The sequence below is a fragment of the Orycteropus afer genome, unplaced genomic scaffold, assembly GCF_000298275.1.
Source record: "Orycteropus afer afer isolate SDZICR_OR568_19922 unplaced genomic scaffold, OryAfe1.0 scaffold00364, whole genome shotgun sequence".
Classification (NCBI taxonomy): domain Eukaryota; kingdom Metazoa; phylum Chordata; class Mammalia; order Tubulidentata; family Orycteropodidae; genus Orycteropus; species Orycteropus afer.
In genome coordinates, this window is record NW_006921951.1 from 3,373,948 (window position 1) to 3,396,973 (window position 23,026).

The following is a 23,026-nucleotide window of genomic DNA, read 5'->3' on the forward strand; positions in this document are numbered from 1 at the left end:
CCTAGTCCGCCATCTTGCCCCGCCTCCTTTACATTCATTTTTACCACTCTGCTTTGGATAGAACAAGAAAAGAAATTCTCAAGTTTTCACAGAAGAGATGAGCTTTCCACTCTACTTCTGAGAAGAGAAAATATAAGAGGAACAGTCTATCTGGTCTCTATCCATCCCTTACTGTCTACTCTTTAAGGTGAGGAAGAATGAACTGATAGGCAAACTTGAGAGAAGGTATTGATAATCAATTCTATAGCTCTTTCCTACTCTCTTTTCTAGATCTGCATGTACTCTGATATAAGTGCATTTACTCTGCTCCCCTCTGGCTGCTTTATGAACACACATGTCAGGCTAAGGTCTGCCTTCCAGGGGCAACATGGGCCTAACGTGGTCTCCTCACTGCTGAAGCTTGATAGGTGTGAAGCTCTGATTGTAGGTTAAGTAAGTTTGTTCTGCAGACTCCAAGCTTGTCCCAAAGGTAATCATGGACAGAAAATATTAAGACATAATTTTGGATCACATCTAAACCTCATTCTTTAATCCAGCTTATCAGATATAAGACTAATACTATGATCTTCATCTGACTGACTCTTAAGTCACCTTAACTGGTTCCAAACTTGAAGTGGAGGTAGAGGATAATTACCATCTTTATCTTTTTAGGTAGGAGTTCTGGTAGCATAGTGCCTAAGGTACTTGACTGTTAACCAGAAGGCTGGTGTTTCAAACCCACCAGCCACTTCTCAGAAGGAAGATAAGGCAACCTACTTCTGTAGTGATACCACTTCAGAAACCCAAGGAGGGGTCACTATGAGTTGGTTCGACTTGACGGCACATAACAACAACAACAACAACCTTTTTAGGTTTCATGAAATTATAAACTCTTCAAATCCTGAAACTTTTGCTATCTTAGAAAAAAATGATTAGAAAGTTCCCCTTTATCAAATCCAAGAAATGCAAAGTTTCGAATTGAACATTTATAAGCACATGTTGGCTTGCAGCCCATTCACAATATGAAAGTAGGTTCCATTTAGGTCAACTGTGCTCTTGTAGTGTTTCTCAAGTAGGGTCTTTGGACAACCAGCAGAATCACTCAGGGTACATGTCAAAAATGTACATTCTTTTCTCTTTAAGGCTAAGTATTATTCCATTATATGCTTGATAAAGTCCTGATGCATGCTACAACATGGATGAACCTTAAAAACACTACGCTAAGTGAAATAAGTCAGTCACAAAGGCATAAATATTGTATGGTTACATTTTTAGTAGTCTGATAGAGTCTGGTGAAACACCCCATATAGTGGCCCCTAGTCTGGTAGCATAGTGGCAAAGACACTTGCCTGCTAACCAGACAGCTGGCGGTTCAAACCCACCAGCCACTCCTCGGAAGGAAGGTTGGGCAATCCTACTTCCGTAGTGATACTGCCTTGGAAACCCAAGGAGGGGTCGCTATGAGTCGGGGCCGACTCGACGGCACATAACAACAACAACAACAACAAGTCACCCTTCAGGCCTGGAATTGAACTCACTCCCATGGCTCCCAGCCAAACAACAGACAGGCACATTAAGGTGAACTTTTACACCAGGTAGGTACACTCCTTAGAACAATCAACCACAGGAGATCAGAGGGCAGTATTTGCACAGGGAGACAGCTCAGAGGGCAGGAATGCACAGCAAAGAAGGACACAGGGAAAAGGTAACCACAGGGAAGAAGTGGGAAGAGAGCTGTTACATTATGGGATTGCATTCAATGTCATGAAACAAAATGTACATGAACTATTGTATGGAAAACAAATTTGCTCTGTAAACTTTCACCCAAATCACAATCAAAATAAAAAAAATGGGGGGGGGTGAAGGTTATGGTGAACAGTATGTTAAATATATTTGTTCTAATTTTCTGAAAAAGGTGTATTTCTGAACTCTGCTCCAGATATATTAAAATAGAAGCCGTATAATTGTAGTATATGAACCTATATTTTAGGCAAGTTCACCACATGATACTCATATTAAATCTACTGCTTTATGGTTCAAAAAAATTGAGTATTAATCAGTATTGGAATGTACAAAAAAGTTGCCATAAAAAAGTTCAAGTTTTGCCTGGAAATTTGTCTTTAATCTATCTTCTACAAAAGTGGCTGGTCACCTATTCAGACTGGAGTCTTAGTTAGTCATTTTCTTTTTTTCTTTTGCTCTCTTCTCTCCCTCCACCCTCTCTTTTCCTTCTTTTCTTCTTTTCCTCCCTTCTTCCCTTCTATAACTAGACTCAAGTCCAGTAAACTCTAAAGGTCAGGTACAAAATACAACCCATGAGGAGGTAAGCTACATTCTAAAATAGCTGTATGATTTTTCTAATTGATAAAAACAGAAATTCAGAGAATTTATATGGGAATAGATATTAAGGATGTGGGATAATAGTGGCAATAACATAAAACTGGATCAGGCCAAATTTATTGACATAGGCCCTTTAAGCAGAGATCCTACATTCAATTGTTCAACTCAAGAGGTAAGAGAGGGCCTTAACAGTTTGTTTGCTTAGTTGGTTGACTGGCTGAAACATGGATCAAAATGTGGTTTACACTAAAAGAAGCTGAAGTACCAGAACTGGCTTGACATATTATAGAAGTTAACCAAAGGCTTAGGGAGATTAGCAAATTAGAGTGAATTCATCATGTCAAAGTTATCCTCATCCTGGGAAGGGCTTAGAGGATACATCTTTCACCACAACTGCAAGGAATAAATTTTTTTGGGGAGCACTAGCATCATTGAAGAGCACTGTAATTCCTCTTTTCTGTAGGTCAGATATCACAGTGGGAATATTACCACCAATCAAAGAATCTTAAATGCAATGATGATGATTGGATTATGAGGTGGCAGTGGCCAATGGGCAATACTTAATCACCAGTAACAAGGTCGTGGCGATCATAATGGGCAGCAGTCAAAGCTATAATCAGAATAGCCTGACTTAAAGAGACCTGTGTTTCTATGGCCCTGTTGTTGTTGTTATGTGCCATCGAGTCAGACCTGACTCATAGCGACCCCTCCTTGGGTTTTCGAGGCAGTATCACTACAGAAGTAGACCGCCCAACCTTCCTGCTGAGAACTGGCTGGTGGGTTTGAACCACCAGCCTTCCGGTTAGCAGTCAAGTGCCTTAGGCACTATGCCACCAGAGCCCCCTCTATGGCCCTAGGAGTGGAACAGATGGGAAGTTGACTAAATTTTTACTTCACTATAAAAAGAAAAGCTCTAGATTAAAAAAAGAGAAGTCTAACTTGAATCACTAAAACAGACAGACATGGTCCCACAATCAATTGCCAGACTTGAGTCAGTTTACAGACCCACACAGTTTGAACGAAGGGAGAACAGGTTCCCTTGAGGAAGGACTCCACTACATCACCAAAGATTCACATTGTTAATCTTTCTTCCAGCCTTCCTGAAAGGGACATACACCCTTTTATCAGGTTGACTATACACTAAGGGAAATAAAATAATCAAACTTTTCAGGGATTACTAAATGCTGTGTCTGAACTGACACTAATCACAGGAGACCCAAAATGTCACGGTAGCCCATCAATCAGATTAGGAGATCAAGTGATAAATGGAATTTTAGCTCAAATATGTCTCACAGTAGGTCCAATGGGTCCCCAACCCATCCTGTGGTGATCTCCCAGTTCCAGAATGGGTAATTGTGACAAACATACTTAGAAACTGGTAATATTAGCTCATCAGTTCCCTAACTTGCAGAGCATGGGCTCTTATGGTAGGAAAGTCCAAGTGGAAGTCACCAGAACTGCCTCTAACTAGTAAACTAAAAGCGGTATTACAATATTGGAGAGACTGCAGAGATTAGTGCTACCATCAAGGACTTGATGCAGGAATGGGTTCTACCACATGCTCATTCAACTCACCTATTTGGCCTGAGCAGAAAACAGATGAATCTTGGAGAATAACATTGACTTACTATAAACTTAACCAGGTGGTGACTCCAATTGCTACTGCTACTCCAGATAAGGTTTCACCACTTGAGAAAATAAATATATCTCTTGGTACATGTACATAGTTATCACAAATGCTTTTTTCTCAATTCTTCTTATCAAAGACCACCCAAAGCAGTTTACTTTCAGCCTGCAAGGCCAGCAATATACCTTCACTTGCATACTGCATAGGTCTATCTACTCTTCAGCCCTATGTCACATTTTAATGCATAGGGCCCTTGATTGCCTTTCCCTTCCATAAGATACCACACTAATCCACTACACTGAAGACATCATGCTGATTGGGCCTAATGAGCAAGAAGTAGCAACTATTCTAGACTTATTAGAAGACATCTGCAGGCTAGAGGGTGTGAAATAAACCTGAGAAAATTCTAGGGATCTCCCACCTCAGTAAAATTTCTAGGAGTCTAGTGGTACTAGCGGTATAGGGCATGTTACTGAGAAGAAAGGTTGATGAAATGTCAAAACCCATAGGTATGAGAATGTGAGTGAACCCCAATCAGGGGACACATATGCACACATATCCAAAAGCCCTACCAAACATACCCTAACTGTTTAAAATTGGTAAAAACCAGTGATAAAGTTTCAAAAGCAGCTAGTGAAAAAGAGAAATATTATATACAAATGATAAAAACACCCACAAAGTTCTCAGAAACAATGCAACTCAAAACATAAAATCAATCAATATGTAGTGAAAATTCAATTTTAAAATGCAGGTAAAATAAAACGCTTTCATACTAACAGAAGGTAAAAAAAGTAATTATCAGCAGGGCTGCATTGCAAGTGTTAGAGCAAGTTCTAAAAGTAGAGTGAAAATAATACCAGATGGAATCTTGAATTCTACATAAAGGAGTAAAGAATGGCAGAAATTATAAATACGTAAATATAAGATTTTCTCAATTTTTCATTTTGGTAAAAGACAATTCAAGGTTTAAAACAAAAATAATACAAATGTATAGTGCAGGTTATAATATATGTGAAAATAAAATTGTTGTTGTTGTTGTTGTTAGGTGCCGTTGGGTCGTTTCCAACTCATAGAGGACCCATGCACAGCAGAACAAAACACTGCCCGATCCCGTGCCAGCTCCACGATCCTTGCTATACTTGAGCCCATCATTGCAGCCACTGTGTCAATCCATCTCGTTGAAGGCCTCCCCCTCTTTCGTTGACCCTCCACCCTACCAATCATGACATCCTTCTCCAAGGAATGGTCCCTTCTGACAACATGACCAAAATAGGTGAGACATAAGTCTGGCCATTCTTGCTTCCAACGAGCATTTCAGGTGCACTTCCTCCAGGACACATCTGTTAGTTCTTTTAGCAGTCCATGGTACTTTCAGCATTCTTCGCCAGCACCACAACTCAAGCATCAACTCTTTTTCGGTCTTCCTTATTCATTGTCCAGCTCTCACATGCATACGAGGAGATTGGAAATATCATGGCTTCTGTCAGGCTCACCTTAGTCCTCAAGGAGACATCCTTGCTCCTCAGTACTTGAAACAGTTCCTTCGCGGTTGACTTTCCCAATGCTACACGTCGTCTAATGTCCTGACTGCTGCTTCCATTGGCATCGATTGTAGAACCAAGCAACATGAATTCTTTGACAACCTCAATCTTCTCTCCATTTATTGTGATGCTGCTCATTGGTCCAGTTGTGAGGATTTTTGTTTTCTTTATATTGAGCCGTAATCCATACTGCAAACTGTATTCTTCAACCTTCATCAGTAAGTGCCTCAAGTCATCCTCACTTTCAGCAAGCCAAGTTGTATCGTCTGCATATCTCAGGTTGTTAATGATTCTTCCTCCAATTCTTCATATAGTCCAGCTTCTCGGATTATTTGCTCAGCACACAGATTGAATAAGTATGGGGAAAGGATACAACCCTGATGCACTCACTTCCTGATTTTAAACCATGCAGTGTCCCCTTGTGCCATTCGAACGACAGCCTCTTGGTCAAGGTACAGGTTTCTCATGAGTACAATCAAGTGCTCAGGAATTCCCATTCTTCTCAATGCTATCCATAATTTGTCATGATCCACAAGTAAAATAAAATATATGACAACAATACCATAAGAACAGGCAGAAAAGTGGAACTGAAAATATATTGTCATAAGGTTGTTATGTTATACTTGAAATGTATATACTATTTGAGGAAAGACTGTGAGAAGCTAAAGATATTTCTTGACAACAGAGAATGACCAATATTTTTTAAAGAGGTGGAGCTTCTAAGCAAATAGAAATAAAACACAATGTTAAAAAATACTCAATTCAAAAGAAGGAAGAATAGTTTTTAAACAAAGGAAAAAGTGATGAAACAAATAGCAAAAAAAGCAGATTAAAACCTAATCATATTGATAATTATATCAAATGTAATGATCCAATAATTTAAATTAAAAGGTATAGATTGTCAGACTAGATTAAAATAGCAAGATCCAACTATATGCTAGCAACAAGAAATCTACTGTAAAGATCAAGTTATGTTTCGATAAAAGTGAAAGGATATAAATATATATATATAAATACACATACATATGTGTGTGTGTGTGTATGTATATATGTATATCTCACACAAACACTAAGCTTAAGAAAGCTAGAATGGCTATATTTAAATCAGAGAAAGATTTCCCAACAGCCATAAAGAGGGTCATTTCGTCATGATAAATGTGTCAGTCAATTCATCAAGAGGACATATGCTGAGTGAAATTAGTCAACTGCAAAAGGGCAAATATTGTATGAGACTTTTATTGTAAAAAGTCAAGACAAGGTTTTCACCCAAAACGAAATAGTCTTTGATGCTTACCAGGAGTGGGAGTGGAAAGGAGGCTAAACAACTAACTAGAAGATAGACAAATATTAACTTGGGTGAAGGGGAAGGCAATGCACAGTAAGGGGGTGGTTATCTGTTTTATAGATTTGTTAAATTTGAAAATGTGAAAATTATGCATTTATTTTCGGTTGCTTCAAAATGACTTTGGCATCAAAACAGGATTTATCTCATAGTTGCTGGCAAATAATAGATTCCTAATAAATGCTTTTGAATAATAATAAAAAAAGATAATGAATCTTGATTTACATGTATCATTAAAAGAGCTTTTAAACAACAAAAAACAAAGCTGACTGAAATTAAAAGTACATGGATGTACAATTATTGCTAGAAATTTTGACACTCCATTCTTAGTAATTAATGTGGTAGTTAAGGTTGTGTGTCAACCAGTCTGGGCCTAGCTGAGTGGCTGGGCAGTTGGTGGTAGATATTCCCCATTATGAGACTGGCAATCATCTTTATGGTAGGTTCTACCACAGGCAGCTGAGTAGCTGCTTTAGGGATGTGGTCTACTTCCCATACAGCTCTGGTAGCATAGTGCCTATGGCACTTGACTGCTAACCAGAAGGCTGGCAGTTCAAACCCACCAGCCACTCCTCGGAAGGAAGACGGGGCAATCTAATTCTGTAGTGATACTGCCTTGGAAACCCAAGGAGGGGCTGCTATGAGTCGGGTCCGACTTGACGGCACATAACAACAACAACAACAGATTTGGGAATGGTCTCTAGCTTATAGCATGCTTGAACCCTGCATGTAGCCGAGTTGTTGTTCTGCAGCCTGCCATGCTCTGCCAATCTTGGGAATTTTAATGGATTTGAAGTAATGGCCTGCCATGTGGTTTGGTAATATCTGGACTGTGCCTTGTTATTTGTCAACCTTGGGTTTGTCAGCCTCAGCAGCCAGCAGCTGAGTGAATGAAAAGCTTCCAGCTTCAGTGGTCCAGAAACAGGAGGCAGAGTTGAAACCCAAAGCTGAGGGGCTTTCACCCAGCCCCTAGAGCCTGGCACTTTGAATTTGGACTTATAGCCTCCAAATTATAAGAATAAACTCCTGTTTGTTAAAGCCATCCCATTTGTGTTATATTTCTGTCAGAGAGGCAAGAGGGTAACCAAAACAATTAATAAATAAGTAGAAAGGAAATCTGTAAGGATACAGAAGATTTGAACACTATCAAAGAAAGAGGGACACTTCAGTATGATCTATGAAGTGTAACAAATGTAAATTTGTATCCACCCAATGAAAGAGCTCCAAAATACATGCAAGAAAAAAGTATTGTTAATCTTTCTCAGTAATTGATAGGACATGTAAACACACACAAAAAAATCAATAAAGATATAGAGTACTTAATAACACTATTAACCAATTTCACTTAATTAAAATTTATAGAACATTGCACCCAATAACAGAAGGATATACATCCTTTTAAGATATCAGTCGAAGTAGAACCCAGCATTCAAGAAGACTAAGGAGTGACTGATAAATTCAGAGAAAAACTAGGAGTGTATAATATAAATGAAACCAACAGAGAAAACAATTTAAACAGAATGACACATATCAACTACTCTGTTGAAAGAAGATTAAAAAAAAAAAAGTAAGGTGAGAAAGAAAGGGTACTGATAATTGATGATCTTGACGAGCAGTTTTAGTGGAGTAGAATGAAGGCCATATTGGAACATACTGGGAAGTGAATGGAAATGGAGACTGAAAAGATGCAACACATTCAAGAAGTTGGGTTGTGAAAGGGAGCAGAGAAAGAGGGTGATAGAAAACATGTGCTCAAGCAAGTTTGCTGTTTACAGTAGGATGTACATATTCATACTAGAATATGTATGCTGATAAAATGATCCACTATACAAGAAAGAAGTTAATGATACAGATTAGAGTGACAAAAGTAAAGAAGGGAATTATTTGAGAAGGTGAGAAGAGTCGAGATCCAAAGCAGAAAAAGGATTTCCTTTAATAAAGACACAAACAAGGTAAGTTTTTAAAGAATTTTTAATAAAAATTTGCATAAGAGGTTAAATTCTTCTAAGTAGACAAATTATAGAACTACTTACAAATAATTTTTACTATTTCCTCATAACTAAGAATCATCACTATGAAAATCAATTATTCACTATTTTGGCCCAGTGATGAATTCCAATGATCTCAGAGAATTTAGAATAGGTAGATTTTTGTTCTTGTCTTAATGGCTATAGGTTGCTGTGATTTTCTTGTTTTATTTTTTGACTTCTTCTCTCATAGTCTTCTAAATGAAACCTGCAGTGTTACTACTAATTTGTGTGCTAACTTACACAGAAAGAACTGCAGCCAAAGAAGTCTGACCTTAGAACATGAAGGGAAATCAAATATCAAATGTATTACACAAATAGAATTAATTTTATACACAGAACTAAGTTATTAAAAAGTTCTGGTTAAGGTATCTATACCCTTTCTTACAAAAGAAAGTAGATGATGTACAGACAGTCCTGCCTGTTCTACAACAGGCCTTTTTATCTAACTCCCAATAGCATAAATTTTTTAGGGTAGTTTATATTTTCAAAAATCTGACTGCTATAGGTAAGTGAAGAACTCAACCATTTCTACATTTAAGATAAACGTAAGAAAATACTCCACTAAATAATCCTATACCTAGAAAACCCAAGAGACTCAGTAAAAAATATATTGCAACTAATTGAGACATTTGGCATAGTGGCAGGACACAAGATCAACATAAAAAACTCAGTTGGATTCCTTTGCATCAGCATAAAGATTGCTGAAAAAGAAATAAGGAAATCAATACCCTTTACAATAAACCAAAAAACCAAACCCACTGCCGTCGAGTCAGATCTGACTCATAGCAACCCTTCCTTAGGTTCCCGAGGCAGTATCACTATGGAAGTAGATTGCTCAATCTTCCTTCCCAACAAATAAAATGCTTGGGAATAAATATTACCCGGTACACAAAAAACCTGTACAAAGAAAACTATAAAAGACTACTTCAGGAAACTGTAAGAGATCTGCATAAATGGAATAACATCCAAGGCTCGTGGATGATTCAACACTGTAAAAATTCTACCCAAAGCTATCTATACATTCAGTGCAATCATCCCAATCAAGATCCCATCAACATACTTTAAGGATATGGAAAAACCAATCACTGACTTCATATGGAAAGGAAAGAGACCTCACATAAACAAAGCAGTATTGAAGAACAAAGTAGGAGGTCTCACACTACCAGATCTCAAAACCTACTATACAGCCACAGTAGTCAAAACAGCCTGGTACTGGTGAATATACATGTAAACATGTACAGTGGACTAGAATTGAGAACCCAGAAAAAAGTCTGACCTATGGTCAGCTGATCTGTGATAAAGGGCCAAAATCCACTAAATTAGTAAGAGATAATCTCTTCAACAAATGGTGCTGGCAAAACTGGATATCCATTTGCAGAAAAATAAAACAAAATCTGTACCTCACACCATACAAAAAAACTAACTCCAGATGGATCAAAGACTTAAATGTGAAATATATGAATCAGACTGCAACCTATACCACTATGAGACCAGAAGAACTAGATGGTGCCCGGCTCCACTGTCATCCACTTGGAAGGGATGTAGGAGATCCTGCATAGAGAGGGAGAACAATGTGGAACAAAACTCAATATCATTTGGAGGCAAGAAAAAAAGAAGGTGGGGACCAGGTTTGCTGGTCCAATGGAGCCTGGTGTAACCACTGAGACTATGGCCCCTAGCCGCCCTTCAGGTCTGGAATTGGACCCACACCTGTGTTTTCCAGCCAAACAATATACAGGCATGTGAGTTAAACATTTACCTCAAGTAGACACATGCCCTGGAGAGAACAATCATGGGAGAAGGAAGGGCTGCTTATGCACAGGGAGACAGCTCAGGTGGCAGGAGAGTATGGAGGGATGGACACTGGGAAGAGGTAACTATGGGGAGGAAGTGGGAGGGGAGCTGTTGCATTGTGGTAAACTGTGGTCAATGACATGCGACAGTATATGTGAACTGGTGTATGGAAAGTGAATTTGCTCTGTAAATCTTCACCCAAAAAAAAAAAAAATGTTGGCAAGGATGCAGAGACATTGGGACTCTCATACACTGCTGGTGAACTGTAAAATGATACAACCACTGTGGAAAGAAGTATGGCGATTCTTTAAAAAGTTGGTATTAGAAATACCATTTGACCCAGCCATCTCATTAGTAGGTAAATATCCCAAAGAAGTAAAAGCCAGGACAAGAACAGATATATGCAGATCCATGTTCATTGCAGCACAATTTACAACAGCCAAAAGATGGAAACAACCTAGGTGCCCATCAACAGAAGAATGCATAACCAAACTATGGTACATACACACAATGGAATACTACGCAACCCTAAAGAGTAACCAAGAATCTGCAAAACACCACATAACGTGGATGAACTTGGAGAACATTATCTGAGTGAAATAAGTCAATCATAGAAGGACAAACATTATATTAGTCTGTTATTGTAAAAGTCAAGGAAAGGTTTATATATGGAAGGACATTTTCTTTGTTGGTTGCTAGGGGTGGAAATGGAGGGGACGGAAAACTGTTAGACAGGTAGAGACAAGTATTGATTTGGGTGAAGATAAGGGCAATGTATCAACATGGTGGCACTGAGGAAGAAATAGAGAAGCGCATGGGAGGTACAAGAGAATAAAGATGGACCCTTTTGCATATACAGTATTGTATTGTCAGTGAAGGCAAACTTGGATGTATGGGTGGATAGGCTGAACTATTAGTTATATCTAGGCAGGGAGGAGTGTGCCCAAGACCATGTATAGGGTTGGCAGACAATGTTTCTACAAGTATATTTGCATGTTCTGTAAGAATTTCCAGGTATATAGTAGAGCTGACAAGGGACAAGATTGTAGTCATTTCTCAGCCACAGCCAGTTACCCAGAAGGAGCAAGGAGTTGGACCTGTGGGCTTGGGCCATAGTCACAGGGGACATCAAGCTCAATTGGCATAACATACAACACAAAAACATTGTTCCATCTCCCATTTTGGTGAGTAGTGACTGAGATCTTAAAAGCTTGCAAGTGGCCAACTAGACTCATCCAGAGCAAAGAAGAATGAAAAAAACCAAAGGCACATGGAAACAATTATTCCAAGCTTCTGGTATACCATGTGATTTTCAGCCTATATTACTATGAGACCAAAAGAACTAGATGGTGCCTGGCTACCAATGTCAACCACTTGGAGGGGGATCTATGTAGGAGAGCCTGGATGGAATGGGAGAATAATGTGGAAGAAAACTCAAAATCATCAAAAAAAAAAAAGGGACCAGGTTTGCTGGTCTGATAGAGCCTGATGGAACCACTGAGATTATGGCCCCTAGCTGCCCTTTAGGTATGGAATTGAACCCACTCCTGTGGCTTCCAGTCAAACAAAAGACAGGCATATGAGCTGAACATTTATTTTACATAGATACACTCCTTGGAGAGATCAATCATGGGAGAATAGAAGGGCTGTGTATGCACAGGGAGGTAACTCAAGGGGTAAGAGTGCAGGGGAGTAAAGGACACAGAGAAGAGGTAACCATGGAGAGGAAGTGGGAGGAGAGCTGTTGCACTGTGGGAAATTGCAGTCAATGTCATGAGACAAAATGTGTATGAACCAAAGTGTATGTGAGCTCTGTATGGAAAGTGAGTTTGCTCTGTAAACTTTCACCCAAATCACAATAAAAATTAAAAAAAAAATAAAGAAAGAAAGAAAGAAAAGAAAATATTCCCTGAAATAAAGCACACTCAATTAGAAAACTGAAATTAAACTGAAAATCAAAATGGCATGTTTTAAAAACAGTTAAGGAGAAAAGAATTCAGGCAATTCACTTATATATACAGCTCTGATATACGAAAACAATGTTCAGTGTCACTGGTAAATAAATACACATTTTTAACACTTAATACCTTTACTCATCCATTAAACAGACAATTGTACAATAAACAATAATAATTAGTGGTAGTTAGCGTAAGGAAAAATTGAGTATTCTCCTATATTAGAGGTAGAAGTATAAACTGTTTCCTGGAGAGAATTGGGCAATATTCAATATAAATTTCTGAATTCTACCAACAGAAATTTATTTTATGAAAAAATACCCACAATTCACTTATCAACACAGTTAGGTTCCAAAGTCGTTATGCAAAAATGGACATGATAAAAAAATAGACGATGACTACATGAGATCACAAAATAGAGGATGAATGCATCATTATATTAACTGCCAAACTACTGAGAATCATGCCCAGATAAACCATCAAGCCGGTGTACTGCCACATGTATGTTGTTAATACGTAAAATAGATTTTTCACTATCATAAGTGTGAAATATAAGATAACAAGACAATAAGTGCCCAACCTTCCTTCCTAGGAGTGGCTAGTGGGTTTGAACCGCCAGTCTTCTGGGTAGCAGTCAAATGCCTTAGGCACTATGCCACATTAAAAGTCACGTGAGAGAAAATTTAACAATATGACAAAATGCTTATATTATAACAAATAGAAAAACAGTTTACAAAAAATTCACCAGCCACTCCTCAGAAGGAAGATGGAGCAATCTACTCCCGTAGTGATACTGGCTCGGAAACCCAAAGAAGGGTCGTTATGAGTAGGATCTGACTCGATGGCAGCGAGAGTAAATGAGTGAGATTTTGGTAAAAAGTAATTTATCTACATATATATGAAAATTAACATAACAAAATTATGTCATTTATTATTTTTACCTGTATTTTATATTTTTCTATAGAGAATAAGGAGCTCTGGTGGCTTAGTGCCTATGCCATTTGACTCCTAACCAGAAGGCTTATGGTTCAAACCCAGCAGCCACTCCTCAGAAGAAAGGTTGGGCAATCTTCTTCTGTAATGATACTGCCTCAGAAAGCCAAGGAGGGGTCACTATGAGTTGGATCTGACTTGATGGCAGTGAGTTTCGTTTTAGAGAAACGGTGAGTTTATTTAGAGAAAAATATTCTAAATTTATAATTAAAAAATGGTGCTCTAATTTAAAAAGTAACAAGTGAGAAGAGGTAAAAGGTCTGAAAACCAGGAAGTGCATATAACCATCTAAAAATCTTTTTATATACAAGCTAGACAATGTGATACTTCTGCTCATTTAAGATATATTGCTTAAGCTTAATCTAATATTAAAAGTAGAAGTCAGGTAGAGTAGTTGTCATCAGAGAGATTAGTTTAAGAAGGATCTTTTGTGTAAGTAGAAGCAGACTTCGTTAAAAAAAAAATCCTAAAATGAAGCCAATGAAAATAGTCTTTGTCCTAGTTGGATTCTCAATGGCAATTTCTTTTCAATACCTAAGAATAGAAGATGCAGTATTTTAGGTGTTTTTGTGTATTTTGATGTATGTTTGTTTGTATGTGTTTATATTTTTAAGGAATTAAAACTCAATATCATGGGTTTTTAAAGAAAAACAATCAATAAAAAATATTATCAAATGGATAAAATTTTCCATTTGAGTACTATACTTGCCTTCGGGTTGTTTGCATCAAATAGACCAGTTGAAAGACCAATCAACAAAGAACTCTTGCTTTTATTTTTTGGTGGTGAATCAGAGCGAGATCGAAGTGGAAAGGATTCTTCTGGTGAGCACTGAATTAATTGAACTTGCGAGGCTATTTTGAAGTCTTTAGATTGAACCACTTTATGAAAAAATGGTTCTGATTGCGTAGATTTAGAGTGTGATGAATCATCCATTTCAGGCTCTGTGTTATAAAGAAGAAATTATGTGAATGTCAGTATGATATTAAACACCTAAGGGTTAGTGACAACACATGCAAATTTAACATGAGTTCTAGCAACAAAACAAACAAACAAGTCTACCAAGAAAACAAAATAAAAAGGTGTATGATTCTATTAGTTTATATAATAATCCTTAACATGATGTAATATTTTATCTTCAGAAAGTAGACTTCATCTATCATATACTTTCATTATACTGGAACTTTTAAATTGTAGACATAAATCCAAGGAAATGTGAAAAATTACACTGTTCAGACACTTGCATTAACTTCCAGTTTATTCCAAGGTAGAACAAATGGTTAAGTGTTCAACTACCAGCTGAAAGGTTGGTGCTTGAAACCCACACAGAGATGCCTTGGAAAGCAGGCTTGGGGATCTGCTTCTAAAAGGTCACAGACTTGAAAACCCTACGGAACAGCTCTGTTCTGCACACATGGGGGTCATCATAAGTTGGAGTCAACATAACAGTGAGTAACAACAACATCAGTTAGGAAGAAAAACCGTATACTTCTTATATTTTAACTACTACAATTAAAAACAAGATGACAACTTATTCAATGTCTTAACTGGCTGAGTTTTGGCAATCATTATTTTTAACTTGAATATTCATCAAAATAACTGATCAAAAAAATATTACCGTCAGTGTTGCCACATAGTCCAGACTTACTAACTAATGCATCTAGTGTTCTCATCTTATTACATTTTCTAAATAATTGAGGATAAATAATTCAGATAAGGAATTCTCACTATTTTTACGTTGCACAAATAAAGCAGGTTGGTACTAACAGTCTTCTAGAATGTAATTATAATTATGCATTGATGTTTACCTATTTGAACTTCATTAAGTTGGTCAACATTCCTCAGGAATTCATCTCCAGAAACTTCATTTTGCTGAATAAGGATCTTATCTTCCAACCTGCCAAAAATGAGACATGGATCAAATTCTGGTTTTATATTACTTCCACAGTAAATCAAAAAGTTAAAAAAATAGAAGACATGGTCTCCATTTTCAAGGAACTTTGTTGTTAAGTGCCATAGAATCAGTTGCAACTCATAGCAACCCCAGGTACAACAGAATGAAATACTGGCGGTCTGGTGCCATCCTCAAAATTGGTGCTATGTATGTGCTCATTGTTGCAGCCACTGTGTCAATCCATCTCATTGGGGGACTTATACTCCACTTTACCAAGCTTGATGTCCTTCTCCAGAGAATGGTCCCTTCTAATAACATGTCCAAAGTATATGAGATGAAGTCTGACCACGTTCACTTCCAAGGAGCCTTCTGGCTATACTTCTTCCAGGACATATTTTTGTTTGTTCTTCTAGCAGTCCACAGTACATTCAACAGTCTTAGCCAACACCATAATTCAAAGGCATCAATTATTCTTTGGTCTTCCTTGTTCACTAACTTTTACATGCATATGAGGCTAAAAAAAAAAAATTGCTATCAAGTCGATTATACTCATAGTAGCCCCTCCTCCTTGGGTTTTTGAGGCGGTATCTCTATGGAAGTAGATTGCCCAATCTTCCTTCCAAGGAGTGGCTGGTGGGTTTGAATTGCCAGCCTTCTGGTTAGCAGTCAAATGACTTAGGCACTATGCCACCAGAGCTCCCTCATATGAGGCTACTATTTAAATACCATGGTTTGGGTCAGGCACATCTCAGTCCTCAAAGTGACAGTTTTGCTTTTTAGCAATTTATAGAGGTTTTTTGCCACAGATTTTCCTAATGCAATACATCGTTTGATTTCTTGACTGTTGCTTCCTTGGGAGTTGATTGTGGATCCAAGGAAAATGAAATTCTTGACAACTTCAATCTTTTTGCCATTTATCACAATGTTGCTTATTGATCTAGTTGTGAGGATTTGTGTTTCCTTTATGTTGAGATGTAATCCATACTGAAGACTGTATTCTTTGATTTTCATCAGTAAGTGCTTTAAGACCTCTTCGCTTTCAGTAAGCAAAGTTATTTACAGGAGGTTAATAAACACACAGGTCATGGTTTTATGAGATATTATAGGATTTCTGGTAAGGATTTTGCACAATAAATCAACATCTTGTCTTTGTGTCCTGAAAATCATTCAAAAACAACAAAGAGTTGGGGAGTTTGAATATCAGAGGAGGTGTGAAAAACCCAAACATAATGCATAATTTTTGCCAAAATTAGGAGATCAGAGGTATAATCTCTAGACTCCAACCAAAAAAAAAAAAAAAAAACCCAAACTCACTGCCATCGAGTTGATTTCAACTCAGGGCACCCCCGTTTGGGTTTCCAAAGTGGTAAATCTCATGGAAGTAGAGTGCCCATTCTTCCTTCTCTGGAGAGGCTGGTGGGTTTGAACCACCAAACTTCTGGTTAACAGTCAAACGCCTTAAGCAATACACCATCAGAGATCCTTCCAGACTCCAAAGGAGAGGTAAAATAAAACAGGAGTTCCATAGAAAAAAGTAGAGGCACCAAGCTCTGGAGAGAGGGATGAACAGTGACAGACCTCAAAAAGAGTTAGCAAGAAAACAGAATGTTTCCAGAATGTGAGAGCACTTCCTTGGCCTGAAAGTAGATGACACATAGAGAATCACACAGAAATATATGAATCAGACAAAATACCTGTATTTGAAGTAGCAGAAAAAACTGCTGTTTGGTTGTGAAAGCAGATTTTCAGAACTCATGGAAAAAGAAGAAAAAGCAAAAACATTATAGAAATAAACACACAACTGGGAATAGCACAAAAAATAGGCAAAATTGAAAACTCAGGGAGAAGGAACAGAGAAATGAGAAACAAAATAAAATGGAAGCAGAACAAAAAGTGCGTAAAATTAGAAAAAAATGATAAATAGAAAAAATTGAAAATGATACAGAAAACAAGCATAGGTAATCCAAGAGACACATAACTGAAATTCCTATAAAAAAACAAAAATATAATACTAAATTTACGAACATTCTCTGAAGCAGTCTTAATCTACATGCTGAAAGAAATCACCATGTCCATGTTAACTCCTTCAGAACTGACAACAATGAGAAATACTTAATTAAGTCAGTAGATTTCAAAGATAAAGAATATTTTAGAAAGTCAAGCAAAAATATTATTTAAGAAAAAAAGTTTATCCCTTTATAAATGACATCACGTTGGCTTCAAATTTCACTTCAGAAATATCAAACTCCAGAAGACAGTGGAGCAATATGTATAAATTACATGAGAAATAGGGATGTATGAACCGAAGATTTTATATCCAATGATACTGTTCAAGTATAAAGGTTATAGAGGTTATGATTACAAGGAAGACCAGTTAATACTACTACTATTATTCAAATTTATGCACCAACCACCAAAGCCAAAGATGAGGAGATTAAAGATTTCTACCAACTTCTGCAGTCTGTAAACCAAACATGGAATCAAGATGTACTGATAATTACTGGTGATTAGAATGCAAAAGTTAGAAGCAAAGAAGAATAACTGGTAGTTGGAAAAAATGGCCTTGGTGATAGAAATGATGCTGGAAATTTTGCAAGACCAAAGACTTATTCAATGCAAATGCATTTATCAATAACATAAGAGGTGGCTATACAAGTAGATGTCACCAGATGAAATACACAGGAATCAGATCAACTATATCTGTGGAAGGAGCTCTGGTAGCATGCTGCCTAAGGTACTTGACTGCTAACCAGAAGGCTGGCGGTTCAAACCCGCCAGCCACTCCTCGGTAGGAAGGTTGGGCAATCTACTTCCATAGTGATACTGCCTTGGAAACCCAAGGAGGGGTAGCTATGAGTCAGGTCCAACTCCATGGCACATAATGACAACAACAACAACAAATCTATGGAAAGAGGCAATGGAGAAGCTCAGTATCTTCAGCCAAAACAAGGCCAAGAGCTGACTGTGGAAAAGACAACCAATTGCCTGTATGCAAGTTTAAGTTGAAGCTGAAGACAACAAGTCCACAAGAGCCAACCAAAATATGACCTTGATTATATCTGACCTGAATTTAGAGACCAATAAAAGAACAGATTTGATGCAATGAACACAAATGATCGAAAACCAGACGAATTGTGGGATGACATCAACAACATCATACATGAAGCAAAAGAGCACTAAAATCAAAGGAAAGGAAGAAAAGACCAAAATGGATGTCAGAAGAGCCTCTGAAATTTGTTCTTCAATGGAGAGAAGCTGAAGCAAATGCAAGAAATGACAAGATAAAAGAGCTGAACAGAAGATTTCAAAGAGCAGCTTGATTAGACATACTCAATTATTATAATGAAACATGCAAAGACTTGAAGTTAGAAAAATGAAAGGGAAGAACACACTTGGCATTTCTCAAGCTGAGAGAATTGAGGAAAAAATTCAAGCTTCAAGTTGCAATATCAAAAGATGCAAGAAACATCAAAAGGTGATGGAAGGAATACACAGAGTCACTGTACCAAGAAGAATTGGCCAGTGTTCATCTATTTCAGGAGGTGGCATATGATCAAGAACCAATGGTACTGAAGGAAGAAGTCAAAGCTGCACTGAAGGAATAGGTGAAAAACAAGGCTCCAGGAAATGATATAATACTCATTAAGCCATTTCAAGAAATGGATGCTGCGTTGAAGGCACTTACCCCATGTACGCCAAGAAATATGGAAGACAGGTACCTGGCCAACAGACTTGAGAAGATCCATATTTGTACCCATTCCAAAGAAAGGTGGTCCCACAGAAGGTGGAAATTATCAAACAAAATCATTAATATTGCACATTAAGTAAAACACTGTTGAATATAATTAAAAAATGGTTGTAACAGTGTATCGATAGGGAACTTCCAGAAATACAAGCTGGATTCAGAAGAGGACATGGAATGAGGGAAATTATTGCTGATGTCAAATGGATCTTGGCTCAAAGCAAAGAATACCAGAAATATGATTAGTTGTGTTTTATTGACTACGCAAAAGCATTTGACTGGGTGGATCGTAACAAATTACTCCCACTGCCAAGAATGGGAATTCCAGAACACTTAATTGTGCTCATGAGGAACCTGTATGTAGAACAGAAGACTGTCAATCGAACAGAACAAGGGGATACTGCATGGTTTAAAATCAGGAAAGGTGTGTATCAGTGAATACTTATTCAATCTGTATGCTGAGCAAATAATCCAACAAGCTGGACTATATGAAAAAGAGTGTGGCATTAGGATTGGAGGAAGACTCATTAACAACCTGCAATATGCAGAGAACACAACCTTCCTTGCTGAAGGTGAAGATGACTTGAAGCACTTACTGAAGATTAAAGACTACAGTCTGCAGTATGGATTATATCTGAACATAAAGAAAACAAAAATCCTCACAATGGGACCAATAAGCTGCATCATGATAAATGGAGAAAAGAGTGAAGTTGTCAAAAATTAATATTACCTGGATCCACGATCAACACCAGTGGAAGCAGCAGTCAAGAAACCAGATGTTGTACTGCACTGGGCAAATCTGCTGCAAAAGACCTCTTTAAAGTGCTAAAGCCTAAAGATGCCACTTTGAAAAAAAAGGTGTGCCTACTTCAAGCTACAGTATTTTCAACAGTTTCATATGCATTTGAAAGCTGGACAATGAATAAAGAAGACCAAAGAAGAATTGATGTTTTTGAGTTGTCATGCTGGCAAAGAATACAGAGAGTAGCATGGACTGCCAAACAAAATCTGTCCTGGAAGAAATGAATCCAGAATGCTCCTTGGAAGTGAGAATGGCCAGACTTGGTGTCACCTACTTTGGTCAAATTGTCAGAAGGGACCATTCCCTGGAGAAGGATATCATGCTTGGTAAAGTGAAGGGTCAGCAAAAAAAGGGGAAGCCCTCAACAAGATGGACTGATACAGTGGCTGCAATAGGCTTAGGTATAGTAAGGATTGTGAGGGTGGCGCATGACTGGGCAGTGCTTCGTTTTGTTGTACACAGGCTTGCTACAAGTCATAATCGACTCAACGGCACCTAACGACAACAACATTTAAATGCAAAAATTTCAGATTAAATCACAACCCAAATCAGAGACACAACTAAAATAAAATAATTCAGTAAAGTTAAAAATAGAAGGATGGAACCTTTTGAAAACATACACTGAGTGAAATAAGACACAAAAGGACAGATATTGTATGACCCAACTTATATGAAATATCCAGAATACAGAAATGCAGAAAGACTAAAGTTTATTAGAGGTTACCAGGAGTGGGGGAAGGGAAAAATGAAGAAGTATTACTTAGGGGGTTGAGTTTCTTAAGGTTATTTAAAGTTGCTTAAGAGTGATGGAAAACGTTGGAAATGGATAGTGGGAATGGTTGCACAAGGAGCTCTGGCGGTGCACTGCCTAAGGCATTTGACTGTCAACCAAAAGGCTGGCAGTTCAAACCCACCAGCTGCTCCTTGGAAGGAAGATTGGGCGACCTACTTCCATAGCGATACTGCCTCAGAAACCCAAGGAGGGGTTTCTATGAGTTGGATCTGACTCAACGGCATTGAGTTTTTGTGAGTAATGGTTGCATAACCTAGGGAATGTAAATAATGTCACTGAATTGTACACATAAAAATGGCTTAAAAAGCAAATGCTTTGTTATATATGTATTTCATCACAATAATAAAAAAAAAGTATAGATCTAAGTATACTGATCAAATGCAAACAAAAGGGTAAGATTAAATTTAATCAAAATAGTAACAAACAAGACTTAAATGTAGTATAGAGTGTGTTCTACTATAAAGATACTAGTTATATCTTATGTACCACATAAGGTAGGCTCAATATTTATTAGGTAAAAATTACATGAGATACTAGGAAAATTAAATGAAAACACACAGGTAAAAAACAGTGATTCATCAATCAAGTTAACAAAAATTATTAAGCATATAGAAGAAGTAAATAACATAACTCAATAGAAAACTGATATATATCCATCTCTTCATTAAAAATAATTTTTAAACATATTTTAAAGTACTCATGGAATATTCTCAAAAAATGACTACCAAGTTCCGGCAAGATGGCGGACTAGGCAGAAAGACTGCACAGACCCTCTCCAACAAAGAAAAGGGAAACCAATTAACACAGTCACAGAAGATAATCCTGGACTCCTGAGCCTTGAAGGAAAGGATACAGAAGTGGACTAAACCCCAACTAGCAGAAGAATTTGAGTGAAAATACCAAAAAAGGAGATATATGGAGCTGCGGTCTGGCAGCGATCCTGAGCGATCTTGACGGCACAGACAGCTTGGAGAGTCCCAAGTGCTGGTAGGACTTAAGAACTGATGTAAAGGTCAGCCCTCCTAGCCAGGGACTGCACAGAGGACTGCTCTGGTGGCTGGGGAATAAACAGAAAAGGTGAAGAGAAAGGCGGGCTGAGCTGTGGACTTTTGCCGGTCCAGAGGACGCTGCCATTTTAAAGATCTAAAAGCAGCTTGACTACTTTGGATATATAAAGAGACAGCGCTCTCACAGATTCCTGGGGCTTAAGAACACGTTCTGTTTTCCAGCAACACCAAGAATCCTCCAGACCTGCAAGACTGAAAAGGTACGCCATTCCTCTTGTTACTCTTACACTCTACACCTGCTTGGTGAACGGAGGTGCGACCATCCCCCACTCTCACCTACCTTCTGGGCCCACAGGAACTCCATCACAGTCTGTGTGCTCAGACGGAGCCTGGGTGCCCTGCCCTGTCCGCCACCAATTTTTTTTTTTTGTCCCTCTTTTTTTTATTTTTATTTTTATTTTTTTCTTTTATGCTTTTTTTTTCTGGTGATTAGTTTGTTTGTATTTGTCTGTTTTAGAATGACTACTATTATTGATATTTTTGTCCTTTTTACTATTATTCTTAATCTTCCCCTCCCAGGTCCAAGTTTTCAGCATTTTTTCTTTTCCCTGTTCCTGGCTGAATTTTTTTTTTCTTCCTGTTTTCTCATAATTAACCCCGTTCCTTATTTTTATTTTTGCATTTTTCCCCTTCATTATTCTCTTCCTCTACTTTTTTTCTCTTGATGCCCTATCCCCTGATATTGCAGGTTTTCTTGTTTTTTTCTTCTTCTTTTTCCCTTTTTTCTTTTTTTTCATTACTGTTCCTGTGTGATTAAATGGCGTGTTTTTTGTTCATGTGCTTTTAGTTTTTGGATGGTTATTCAATTTTAATTTGTGTCTAATTGAGTGGGAGACAACAACAGTCCCCATAAGACACAACTAGACCCACACCTCCTGCAACTTCACTTACTGAGTGAGAGCCATCACCTCCTTCTCCACCAAAGGGCCAATGATAAAAAACCACCAAGAAGAGCCAGAATCACCCTTGGCTGCTCTTCACAAAGAGTTAACAGAGATCTAAATACAACAACGCCATGATGCCTTGGAGACAACAGACCATCACAGTCCACACAAGGAAGCAGGATAAAGTGGTAGAAACAAGGGAGCAGGATACAGACCCAGAACACTTCCCTGAGGAAGAAGCAGCA

At 37.9% G+C, this 23,026-nt stretch overlaps 1 protein-coding gene across 1 annotated transcript in view; it reads right to left on the bottom strand.

Moving 5' to 3' along the window:
* Nucleotides 1–23,026, bottom strand: part of LOC103207321 (serine/threonine-protein kinase Nek1-like) — a 278,788-nt gene that overhangs the window by 47,155 nt on the left and 208,607 nt on the right. Inside the window, exons 16-17 of the mRNA XM_007952898.1 lie at nt 15,408–15,496; nt 14,311–14,543 (exon numbers count right to left, since the gene is read on the bottom strand). Coding sequence (XP_007951089.1) covers nt 14,311–14,543; nt 15,408–15,496 — 322 coding nt within the window. The remainder of the gene's footprint in view (nt 1–14,310; nt 14,544–15,407; nt 15,497–23,026) is intronic.